At 32.6% G+C, this 13178-nt stretch overlaps 1 protein-coding gene and 1 long non-coding RNA gene across 7 annotated transcripts in view; one reads left to right on the forward strand and one right to left on the reverse strand.

The window, feature by feature from the left end:
* Positions 1-13178, forward strand: part of LOC148125803 (uncharacterized) — a 503025-nt gene that overhangs the window by 169691 nt on the left and 320156 nt on the right. The gene's annotated exons all lie outside the window — the stretch shown is intronic.
* The window catches only part of VTI1A (vesicle transport through interaction with t-SNAREs 1A), a 191062-nt gene that overhangs the window by 38892 nt on the left and 138992 nt on the right, over positions 1-13178 (reverse strand). For 2 of the 6 annotated variants that reach the window (XM_087932734.1, XM_087932733.1), the window contains one exon: positions 9041-9100. The exons of the other annotated variants lie outside the window; for them this stretch is intronic. In XM_087932734.1, the coding sequence (XP_087788860.1) occupies positions 9070-9100 (31 nt within the window). In that variant the 3' untranslated portion in view covers positions 9041-9069. The remainder of the gene's footprint in view (positions 1-9040; positions 9101-13178) is intronic. 6 annotated transcript variants of the gene reach the window in all.

A 13178-nucleotide genomic window follows, 5' to 3' on the forward strand; every position in this document is an offset into this window, starting at 1 on the left:
GATGAGTATATACTCTTCTGGTTCCAACATATTATATTTATTTCAAAGAAATAAAATTAAGTTAATCTTCACATACAAAAACAATAGGTAGGGGAAAATATATATAGAGACAATAATCCTGTGCAAAGTGCAGCTTCTCCTTAGTAACCTAAGATTGTCAACTCTAGATGAAATTGATCCTGAAAATCGCATTACCCAATAAATTGTCTCTGTGATAGAAAGAATATAAATAACTGCCCAAAACCAATTCCAAGAATGATACATGCACATGTACAATATATTAATCTGCTTGTAACAGATTAATTATTCTGTCTTTCTGCAATAATCCATTATTATACAGAAAGTTATTAGCTGATTTCCAGGACAGAGTGAGTACTCTTACAGTAGAAATATATGTAGTCATTTGTGACATATAATTTATTTCTTTGCTTCCTCTCCCTCCCTTAATTATCACAGGTAATTGAGAGAAAAAATCTTGACAAATACAATAGCAGCCTAAATGACAAACTTAGGTGAAAATGTCCTAGTTGATCCAGATTGGCAGGAAAGAACTGTTAATTTAGAAGACTTAATAAACAAAATTACAATTTACAGAGCATTGGAGTTATTCTGATAAAAAGAACACCTGCAAGCAAACAACCAAACACCAAGGAGTCCATAGTTATACCCTGGGCTACATATATTCTCTTCTATTGGTATATCTTACAGAATAAGGTGATAGAAAGCTAGTTAGCTAGCCAGACTGACAGAGTTGCCCAAGTCTTAGTTTCATTAATATTATGGATAAAAAAGCTACAACTAATGATTGTATGTGATGAGTGGAAGAATGCTCTTAATATTCCCTTATACAGGGGTGGGATTCTACCAGTTTGCACCTATTCGCTAGAACTGGTTGTTAACATTCTAAGCAGTTTGGAGAACCGGTTGTTAGAAGAAATTACTGGCCTAATCCTGTAAGGAAGGCAGGACTAGACTTCCTGTCTCTGGAACTTCTCTGGAGTTTTTTTTCCCTCCTTTGCTGTGTGGAGTGACCATTCAAAGTTACAATGGCACTGAAAAAATGACTTATGACAATTTTTCACACTTACAACTGTTGCAGCATCCCCACAGTCATGACAGGAAAGGCGAGAAGATGCGTGCCACGATGTGAGTGATGTTGAGTTGGCCACGCTCAGCCAGTCACATGACCACCAAGCCATGCCCACCAACTAAGCCACGCCCACAGAACCGGTTGTTAAAAAATTTGAATCCCACGCCTGCCCTTATACAAATGAAAAATTATGAAGAATGAATGTAAAACTACAGGGAAATTACTGTATTAAGTTATCTGGGAATATGTTTCACAGAATTCTTGCTAGAGCTTAACAAAACCGGACAGTAACTAAATTTGGAAAACTGCGGCTTAATTATATACCAGGCAAGAAGAGTACAGCTCAGATGTTTGTCTTTAGCAAGTCATAGAGAAATATCTGAATACAAGAAAGGAAGTTTATAGTGTCAAAAATACAAAATGATAAGAAATATAAAGAACGGAGGTCAATGAATGAAGTAGTCTATGATATTGCAAGGATAGAAAAATGGAATGGTCTCTGAGAAGATCAGATTTAGCTATATTTCATTTTTCTTATTACTTCATTATTTAATTTATTATTTACTATTTTATTCTTTTTGATATTAATATTACTTTCACCAAAAGTGAATAGCAAGTATGTATACATGTACTATACAAGGGTCCATTGATTTAAATTTTATCTGATATATCCAACACTGTTCAACTATTTACAAAGTCTGCACTACTATTACTGTTAATCTTCTCATCACTCCTTATCACCCATCCCCACCCACTTGTTACTGTATGACTGTAACTTCGTTGCTCTTCTCCTTACGACTTATATTGACTGTTTCCTAGTATGATTTGATTGCTTATTGTACCATATGACTATCATTAAGTGTTGTGCCTTATGATTTTTGACTCTTGATGAATGTACCTTTTCTTTTATGTATACTGAGAGTATTTGCACCAAGACAAATTCCTTGTGTGTCCAACCACACTTGGCCAATAAAGAATTCTATTCTATTCTATTCTATTCTATTCTATTCTATTCTATTCTATTCTATTCTATTCTATTCTATTCTATTCTATTCCAAGGAAGCCTAATTGATCTTCATATACTAACTGGGATATATCAAATTAATTCAGACTATACTTTCCATTTTAAATATGTTGTGAAAATAAAACTTTGTGCTTGTCCTTGGTGCTTTTTGAATATTTGAGGAGAGTAGAAACAAGAATATTTGCCAAGTTATAGACAAAAAGTTTCAAGTGAAGCATAAAACTTTTCAGAATAGACCAAATCTCACTCTTTAAATTAATTATTGTTAATTATTTTTACTTTTTCATACTTTCTTTATTTCAAACAGACAATTAACAACAATCCAGACAATTTTTTTGTTTTTTGTTTTCCTGGAATTAAAAGAGAAATAATATCATTGGTATATTAATAAAATATCACTCCAAAGTTTTCCTTGAACTTATTCAAGTATTTTTAATATATATTGCACATATATTGAAGATGAACAAAAGTGCCAAATAAGTAGTCCAGCTGATTATTTTCTAGAAAAAAATCCAATAGGAATCATAACTTTAAAATGAATTGAGACATTTGTAAAGACATTTATAATTCACCAGTTTAAGACCAAAGTCAAAGTAATCTCTTTTTTGCTCAAGTTCTACTAATAAAGAAAATTAAAGCATTGATAGTGTTTAGTTTCTCAAGATATCTTTTAACAAATTCTTCAGTAACCATGAAGAGTTATAAACTCCTCTCATCCCTTTCTGTGAATCCTATTTCATATCATAGCTTGTTGTTTGATTCTGTCAGACCATCTTTAATTTAATGAACAGTACATTTCTTATAGCGTTCACTAAATTGTCTCTGAAAAAAATATTGGCAAACAATAGATTAAGGGAACATTTTAGCTTCAGAATGAAGAAATAAGAATACAGAACATAACTTTGGCAGACGTTGCTGCCGAAGACTTAATGGCACAGGAAAACTACAACTTTTGAACTAATGCACACCAAGCTAATGAGTGATTTCATACTGGATCAAGACTGAATAGAATAACTAAATAATTAAAGCATGACAGAAAGATAAGATAAAATAAGATAATCTTTTTTCTGTGAATTCACCGGCATATATTAAAAATGAACTTCTGATGCCCGCTCTCAAAATATACACACAGAAGCACACTCATATACATCGGCAATATATAAATCACACACACACACACACACCACAGTCTATTTTGAGTATACAGTGAAAAAAAGGGTCTTGAGAGTTAAAAAAGGTCGATGCTATATGATACAAAGTGATATCAGAATCTGGTTGTTTTGCTTTGGATACCATGAAGCTTCCTCCTAGAAGTTAACAAACAAAACGAGTCATGGAGAGGATGTGTAGTGTCCCTGACAATACTGTGGAACCTGGTCAAACATCACTTATATGTTATGTTCTGGACAGAAGGAAGTGAACTTCCATAAATCTTTATTGCCAACATCACCACTCTGCACAGCCTTCCTATCTAAAACAGTAATACGTGGTTATACAATATGCATTCTGTTTGAAAAATAGACAAAAAGTCAATAAACTAATTGTCAATATTTTAGATTTGTTTTAGTCATCACAATTTTTTGCTAATTCAGCATAATTGTATAACTAATATAATGTATATTTTGATGCAATTGTAAAAATAATTTTATTTTTATTGTAGAAATAAAAATGTAAGTTTTAAAGTAGGTGTCATTTTTAAAGGCATTATAATTTTGAAACAACAGATATCTTTCATAGATAAAACTACACATTTTATTTTTAAAATGTTGAGATGCTTTCTGATACATTATGGAACAGATCTCAAACAATACTGCTATATTTGACGTGGGACCAGGTTATGTAGAATTATTATAGTAGGTTTTGCTATTAACCTGCTCAACTGATTTAATTTTTTTCTGATAGACAATCAAACACTGAATGTTGTTCATGAAAGTGGCTTCTTTTTCTGCCAGAATGTTATTTTGCATCTAGTCACAGGTTTTCTGGGGAAATGTTTAAGAATAGTGGTTGATTTTTAAGAATCTGGAAGATAGAACCTATGTGTGATGAAGAATGCCAAAAATGGAGCCCACCATTCCATATGTTTTTTTAGTTTTTTTGTTGGAATAATATTACTTTCAACTATTTTACATTTTTGACAGGTGAAATAAATTTGATTGCCTCAGAAAGAAACACCAGCATGGTTTACTATTGCTTCAAAGCACTACTCTATACACCAGGAACAATTAGGCAATATGTCATTTTAATTTTTTTTTATTTAACACATTCATTTTAGCATACAAAGCATGGCTTTCAATTTTTTTCAGGAACAAAATAACTCATTTTATTTGGGCCATCTTTTTAAAAATAATCTGTTAAGGAACAAACTATTAAACTATTACACTAAACTATTATTTAAAAATGTCAATTTCAAGGTTAAAATTATATTCTTGACCAAAGTATGAAGCACATAATTCAATATTTTATGAAGCTAAATAAAGGGAAATAATATCTCAAAGAACAGACATTAATTTATTTACCCCATTTTCTATTGTTAACACTAACAATACTTTTATACATATTTAAATTGTTGGATAATTCCATTGTGAGTTTTACGTTAGATATTGTTATTTAAATGAACCCATAGGCAGCAGTGTAATGAAGAAATGCATGTTTTGCTTAAGTTACTTATCAACTCACATTCTAGCAAAATGAGAATTTGTGCTTCCATTCATTCTCAGAGAAAACTGGAGGTCATTGTATTATCCTAGACTTTTTAAAGCTTTTCTCCAGTGAATAATTATGAGCTTCCAGCTTCTGAAATTATCTGTGTTCATTGTGAGAAAGAAAAAAAAAACTTTTTATCTTTTGTAATGAAATACATTTCAACAAACTTTATAAAACTTGCTTAAAATGGTTGTTTTATGTGACAACTATTTGGTAAAGGAAAAGAAATGATCTCAATGTACATGTATATACATCCACACAAATATCCTTTATTTAATTTTACATTTCTTGAACCTTGGATTTCATCAGTTTTCAGCCTTTGCAAAAGTTATCATATGCAATTTCTTATGTATACAACTGTCTCCTATTAAAAAAAATATTTTCTTCTATTTGCTGTTTTGGGGGTTTGGGGTTCTAGCTCTTCAATGGGAACTATGGACAATATAAAATTTTAGGGCAAGTTTCTGCATTCATTTTTTTAAAAGTGTAATTATAATTCAGTTTGGGGAAAAAGGATGACTAGGAACATTAATAGTCCAACAAAATCATTATAAAAGGAACATATTAAACCCCAAAGGAAAACTATCTGCTATATACATTTCTCTAACTTACTGAATTTCTGAGATGTGCTTATTTTGGGAAGGTAGCAAGTTCTATAACCTTCCCATCAATTCCAATGGTCATATCAAAACAAATTGCTTACACTGCACCAGAGCAAGGTTTTATACAGGTAATCCTCAGGTTATAACAGTTCACTTAGTGACCGTTCAAAGTTATGACATAACTACAAGTACTTACGACACAGTCCCGAAGTTACAAATGTTGCAGCACCATGGCAGTCATTCACACTTACTAATGATGGCAGTGGCACTGTAACATTTGCCCTATCTATTCCTCTCCCCACTCTTGGTCTCCAGAGGCATTGGGCCTGTGGAGCCTCACTTACCTTGCAACAATCTAGCAAGTCGTTGGTTTCTTTGCTGGCTTTGGTGCATCTGTGGAGAACAGAAGCCTAAAATGCAAGATCATGTGAGATGAACAGCACGAGATCTCGAGCTACTGATCTCATGTGATCTCGCGCTACAGTTCTCTGTTCTCTGCAAACTGCAAACTGAATGAGACCCATGGCAAAAGGCTTTGAAAAAGGAGAGGCCTCCCCTCCATTTGCAAAGACTTTTGCCGCGGATCTGGTACAGGCCTAAAGTGTGAGATCTAAAGTACTATGCTATAGTGCAAGATCATGTGAGATCAGTAGCGTGTGATCTCACACTATTGATCTCATGTGATCTTATACTACAGTATTTTAGGCCTCTATTTTCTACAAATGAAGGCCTGCACAAGAGCCAACTGAAGAGCGCTTGCAAGCTGATGAGACTTGGGGCAGCAAAATTGGATTGCTTCAAGTCTCCCATCAGCTTGCAAATGCTTTTCACTCCAAGAGTGGAACATGGAACTGCTGAATAGAATGATCTTGCAATTTAGGCTGCCAGGACTGCATTGTATCTAGCATTTGTATGCCATATACTAAATACATTTATTACTACATTATGACAACTTTATAAGCTAAAATAAGAATAGTCAAAAACTTTATAAGTCATGCCTATATCTCTGAATAACATCCACATCGTTGAGTTCAACCTATTGAAACTTAACAGAATTGAAAAATGTATTGCCTCAATCATCTTCCCGGAATCTGTTTTTAATGTGGAATTCATATTTATGCAATGCAAACATTTTATTAGTAAAGTAACAAATATGAGATTATATCTCAAGACATTTTTATTAGTCTATGACTAGAATAAAACAGTACTTAATTATTTAAAATAAATTAATTGGACTTATTGTCTTCTGATAATGAAGACATGGTAAAGTTTTTCTTTGTTTCTTTTATCACTATAGTAAATTCCAAATAAGTTCAAATTCATAATAAATTATTCATCACAATTCTGATTACCTGCCTTTTAGTAATAATTTTACAAAAATCACTATATATTACTTCAGCATCAGATGCAATATCTCTATGAATAGCAATTTGTATCAAATACAAGGAGTGTTTTCTACTTATTTTAGTTGTGGGATTTTCCAGGCATCTAGCTAGATAGTAAAGCAGTCGATATGCATTTGATTTGAACCAATAGGACAATTGTTATGGGGTTTGGGGGGGGGAATTGTTTATGTTAACTGGGGTAAACAAAGGTGTGATGACCCAGAATATCTCAGAAATATAACAAAACCCAAAATGTAACTAAAAGTCCTTTAATGCCTTCAACTTGGCTTAATTGTTTAAGGAGGAGTAAACTATTTTCAAAATAACATTTCAAAAGAGAGAAACACAGTTCAAATTCAAAGAGCCGACAACGAAACAAAAACCAAAACCAAACTGCATTGAATAAAGTTCCATGACAGACCAGGATAGATAATTGCCAACTTCAGGAAGATAACAGGGACAGTCCGTTGGAAGAACACCAACCAAGATAAACCTTCTTTAGGAATAAAACTAATTTGTCTCAAGCGTCTGTTAGCACGCAGGTCCAACCTTTTATGCAGATCTCACACCTGCAACCCATGAAGAGGATCATGGCCCTCTCCTCCCAAGTAGACCACGTTTTAGCCTGATCCTCTCCTCCCTGCGTGCCCTAGGATGGATAGGGGATGGGCCTGGGTCCTCCTCTGATGCTCAGCCAGCCTCTGCCCTTCCCCAGCCTCCTCCAGCACCTCTGGAGGCACACTTCTACTCCCTGTTGGCTGTTCCTCCTCTTCCTCAGAGTCAGTCTCCACTAGGGGCATGATAAAAGGTCTTTGTGCAACTTGCACAATTGAATAAAGAGATCCTAGAGATACCTTCAACTCTCTTGTATTTCACTACTATAACAATGTAAAAATGTATTATTATTAAAAATTTATATTTGACATGTAAATCCTTGCAAAAGAAATGATAGCATCTGAAGCACATATTTAAGAGCAGCTGCAACCATTTCATTTACTAAGGGTTCTAAATGTAAGTGTTTTATGGTCCCTGGAGCACTGAAATTACATTGTCCCAAAGGCCATAGATATTACATAGAAAAATAAAGCATATAATATTTCAACATTTTTTCCATTTTTTTTCCATCCTTCAGCAGTAAGAAAAAGATAATAATGTTTCTTATTTTGGAAGAAAGTACTGCAAAAATAGTATAATAGCTTGACCAAAAATACAAATGTTAATAGTGATGATGGTACTAGTTTCTGAATTGGCTGATCATACTTTTTTTATCTACTTGTTCTGGCATTCTGACCTAATACTGCCCACACTATTAAATTATTCTGGCACCCATTCTGGCAGGTCAAATGAGAGAAACTAAATTTTCTTTTGTCAGCAAGCATGTGGATAGCTCTAGAAAGATAATTATTTTCTGTGCTAGTTAACATTAATTTGCATATTTGTATTTTGTAATCCTGTATATTTTGTATTGTATATGGATGTGCATTTGTATATGCTTATTCAATTTATAATGAACTAAAGATGAATAATATATATGTAAAAAAAACACTACAAAATATTCAGCTTACTACCTGAACAATTTTAATGGAATCATAAAAACAAGATTTAGCCAATCTTCATTGATTTGTATGCATGTTTAATTCCATGATGACTAAATATTGGTTTTAAGAATATTTAATCATATCCAATATATATATTTAGGAGTAAAATATTCCAAGAAGTTTGATAGTTACCAAAGAACAATCTACTAAGACTTTTGTGCATTTACCAAATCTAAACTGAAAAGATTACTTCAGCAGCTAGCTACCTTACTATTTCATATGTTATGGTTCTCCATTGACCTCCATTGTTTGAAAATGGATCCCAGAAGCTCTATAAAACTCTTCTAAGCACTGACTAGTTACAAATTATCTTATAATAACCTGAAATTCAAAAATATATATAATATTTCCAAAATACCACAACAATCATGTTTCAATACTTCCATGTATCTCTTAAGCAAGGCCACTTTACTCTAAAACCAGATTACAATATTGTAATTACAGTGTTGAGGAGTATATTTTGATATATAAAGCAAGATTATAGGGAAATCCTGGAATCTAACCAGAGACACAGCTTAGATGAAAAAGATTTAATTAATGGATAATGGTTTAACTTCAGCTAATTTTGAAGTTTACCCAATGTAAATAATTGATTCATTACGTTTAGCATTGTAACTCTGTATAAGTATACATACTTTTAAATTGCAGGTTATTTGTTTTATTTTTATGCTGCAGAATCAAAAAGATCTTGTATTCTATAAGAAACGAGAAAAAGATTTATTATGATAACAACATCGAGATTAAAAGGTAAAAACAAAATAGCAAAACATTAGATGCCAAAAGTGCATCGAAAGAGCCCCTTTGCTCATTCTTAAAAATGAGAAGAGATAAGGCACCTGCACATCAAGTGATAAACTATTCTATGGCAGAGGAACAGCCTGCTTCCTCACTTCTATCCCTGTGACTCCCAGCAAGGCATGAATGGGATTTGACTACTTAAGTCATACAGATTCTGGTCAGTGCAGACAATCCTGATGGTAAGTTAGACCCAGACCATATGGGACTTTATAGGTAATTACCAGTACTTTGAACTGGATCCAGAAATTAATAAGCAGCCAGTGCAATGCCCATAGCACCGATATAACTCCACTAAAACAGTTCTTACTATTGATGTTGAAGTTTCCATATTGAGTTCAAAGGCAGCCCCAGTGAGTGCCCTGAAGAAATCAAGTCTAGATGTAATAATGGCATGAATTACTGTTGCAGAGCTTTTGTGTAATCACAATTTCCACAGCAGAATCTAAAGTTGATTTGCTGTGGAAAGTCTTATTTTAATTTATGTACATTGCAAAATGGTAAACAAGGGGGTCAAATTTAGAAATTAAAGATCTATACTAGTTGCAATCAAGTAGAATTATACTGTTTATAGTTAAATATTGATTATTAGAATATAATCTTGAGCATATGTTCCTAATGCGTGATTATGGTTATTAATCTATGAAACACCCCAAAGTTTTAAGCAACGAAAGCAAATTCTTCATAAGCAAATCAGAAATAACTTAATTATGCAGCACCCTGAAGTGTACCAGGCAGTTATGTCATACCTATAACAAAAATACATTCAAAAATTGAAATTATTAATAAAAAAATCCAAGTGGTCACTGAAGTATTTGGAACTAATTGGAAATTATTTTCATTTATGTTGAAAATGTGAGCAATAAGAAGGGAACTTTTTACTTTGTTTGCTGGATGTGTAAAAAATTCAGAAACTTCTGGATTCAAATATATACAATAATTCAGACATTTTTTAAAATTAACATATAATTTAAACCAGAGGCTTTTGGAGGGGAGTAAAACAGATTGATAAACAGTTGGAAAAAGCTCATGAAGATTTATTTTTATACATGATAATTGAAGCAAGATTATTATAGTCACAAAGGTGGAAAGTTTCAACATTACCCACAATGAAAGAATATATCTATGAAGATGTAGGAACTTGCTGAGATGGCCGAATTAATTTTTTATCAAATAAAATTTTGGTTGTATGCAATGTAGTTCGATGTAATAAAGTATTTACACCATTGGCTTTAGTAATCTTTTAAATTGGTCTGCCTTCATTAAGGGGACAATTATTTTTTTCACATTATGTATCACACAAAGAAATACCATTCATGAAATAAACAGGCACTAAACTTTGGTGATATTTGTTCATTCACACTCCCTCTAGATATCAAAAGGATCCACTGCACGCACACACGCATGCACTCTCTCTCTCTCTCTCTCTCTCTCTCTCTCTCCCTCTTTGCTCTAGTCTTTGCTGTGAGCATTACATAAAAGTCAACAATGTGTCAGTGTACATCCATTTAATCGTAATGTTGACTTAATACTCTCTATCTCTCCAAGTAAGTTTTGCCTTATAATTGCCTTAATTATAATTGCCTTAATTATACCACTATCAATATACACTAAACAGCAGAGTCAGTTTCACATGGACAAGACATAAAAAGGAAGTTGTATCTTAAGTATAAAATTAAAGATAACTGAAGTCATAACATGGAAAGTAAACAATAAAGTAAAATGTGTTAGAAGATTAAGTTCTTGGAAGACACTAGTTCTTACTGAGTGAATGTAACTAAAAAGCAATTTATGTTGCTGTTTTTGGTGCCAAAGATAGAACATTCTGATCCCTTTTTGCCTTTAAATGACCAATTTTCTGCACTGATTAAATCAAAATATAAAAACTCACAGACATCTTCTTTTTATTAGTATATAAAAATCAAAGTCTACAAATGCAATGTAATTTTTGAATCCAACTTTTCATGACGATTGTTTATAAAGGGTACCTAATACCAGAAACAACAATAACAATAATCTGAAAATATGGTGCATCTATAGTTAAGCTAGAAAGGATAACAATGTTGGACTGATACCATGAAGGCAGAGGCAGGGGGGTGGGGAGGCGGACTACTAGCACACAACAAGCAAACAAATAAACTATTGCACACATACATTACCCTTATTTCTTCGTATACATTTATGCATTGTAATAAACATGTATTATTCTTAATTACAGGAAGGAACTGATACTTTTATTTTTAAAAACTGTGTTGAATCAGAAATACTTTGAGAATTAGCTCCTTAGCCAATGAGTATTTAGTACCTTTTTAAAAATAATTTGAAGTAAAGGTTAAACATTTTACAAATAATTTCTAATAAAACAAACACATATAAGCTGGAAGAGGAAACTTAATAAGTCATCAAGTAATGCCTTAAGCACTTCATGGATGGCATTACTGGATGTTGTATACATTAAACCTTAATAAAATATACTGTCCTTCATAAACTTAGGCACTGTGTTTGCTTGACATATTCACATTTCATTTTTCATTGAATGCTTTGTCTTACAGTATGAAGGTCAGTTCTCCTTGTCCTCTACTTTAATAATGAATGAAAATTCAAGATATAACTAATATCTATATAGATTCCGACAATATAACTCAGGATACAAGTATGTCAACTGCACTTTTTTTAAAAAAAAAAAGACAACATAAATTCAGAATGTAGAATTCAAATTCAAATTCAGAAAATTCAAAATGATTGCCTCGTTGCCAAAAAAGGAAAAAAAAAGATGTTCAATTAAAATTTTGTATCAAAGATATCAATGAAAATTTTAACTGAAGGATTTCAGCTGCTCTGCCATGGAAGGCATGTGGTTGCCTTCCACAAACATGGTAACATCTCAGTGTTTTTATTGGACAGTTATTTAAATGGATGGTCAGATGTTAACACCAGTTAATGGTACTTTCCCACCAACTGGTGCACTGTGTGCATTCAAAACTCTAGAATTCACTTGTTTCAGTATGGGTGACAATAAATTTGTTTGCAATTGTATTACTTCCTTATGAATTTTATAACTTGTGTCAGAACATGAATCCACTTATAATCTGGAATATTAACTGCAATTTTTCTCCTCTCCAAATTATATCAAGATGAAAAAAGTAAGTTCTTGTGTTATAGAGCTTTGAGTTATACTCCTTTTGGTAACAGGGATCTCACCTTATAGGTAGTAAATGAAATGTATTTAGGGTTTGCCAATGAAATAGAACAGTGTGTATATTCTGAGGATGTGTTCAGAAATGCCTGAAGTATTTGGCGCAGCATAATTATAAAACAGCCTTTTGTTCTCAAAAGCTGATGATGGATAGCTATAACTCTTTTTTGTTGTGGAATAAGACTAGCCTTGTGTCATTAACTGCCATTTTTTAAATAAAAGATTCACAGTAGTTTGATTTTTGATCTGTGAGCTAACTAGAATGACCACCTGCATGAGATATGAGCTGTTATTAGGCTTGCTTTGTACCATCTTATGAACACAGCAGGCATTTAAAACAAGGAACAACTTTATATGTGAATGCTCTAATATGTGGAAGAAATGTTCTATCAGAAAGATAGGTTCCTTACCAGCGAAGTGGAAGAAGTATACACACTGTTTACAAATTGTATCATTAATATATATACAAGGCCCTAGCACGTGACTGTGTGCAAAAATTTGCAGCACTGGATTATAAACTATTACTCAAGTATTCATTTTAAGAAAAGGAACTGCAGGATTCACTTGTTTAAGGCTGTAGTTAAATAATTTAACTTAAATGCATTTATGCTATTTTACCAGAAAACTCTATTTGAAAAAACTACTCGTAATATAACCCTTTCTCAAATTAGAATAAATGCATATGTACATTTGATTCTGTGTCCTACTTAATATCTATAAGGCTTAGCTCCATAATGCTTCCCTCTATTCAGGAACTTTTGAGGGGAAGTGAGGCCAAATAT

The sequence above is a fragment of the Pseudonaja textilis genome, chromosome 4 (assembly GCF_049901715.1).
Source record: "Pseudonaja textilis isolate UNSWEBS1 chromosome 4, rPseTex1.2, whole genome shotgun sequence".
NCBI lineage: Eukaryota > Metazoa > Chordata > Lepidosauria > Squamata > Elapidae > Pseudonaja > Pseudonaja textilis.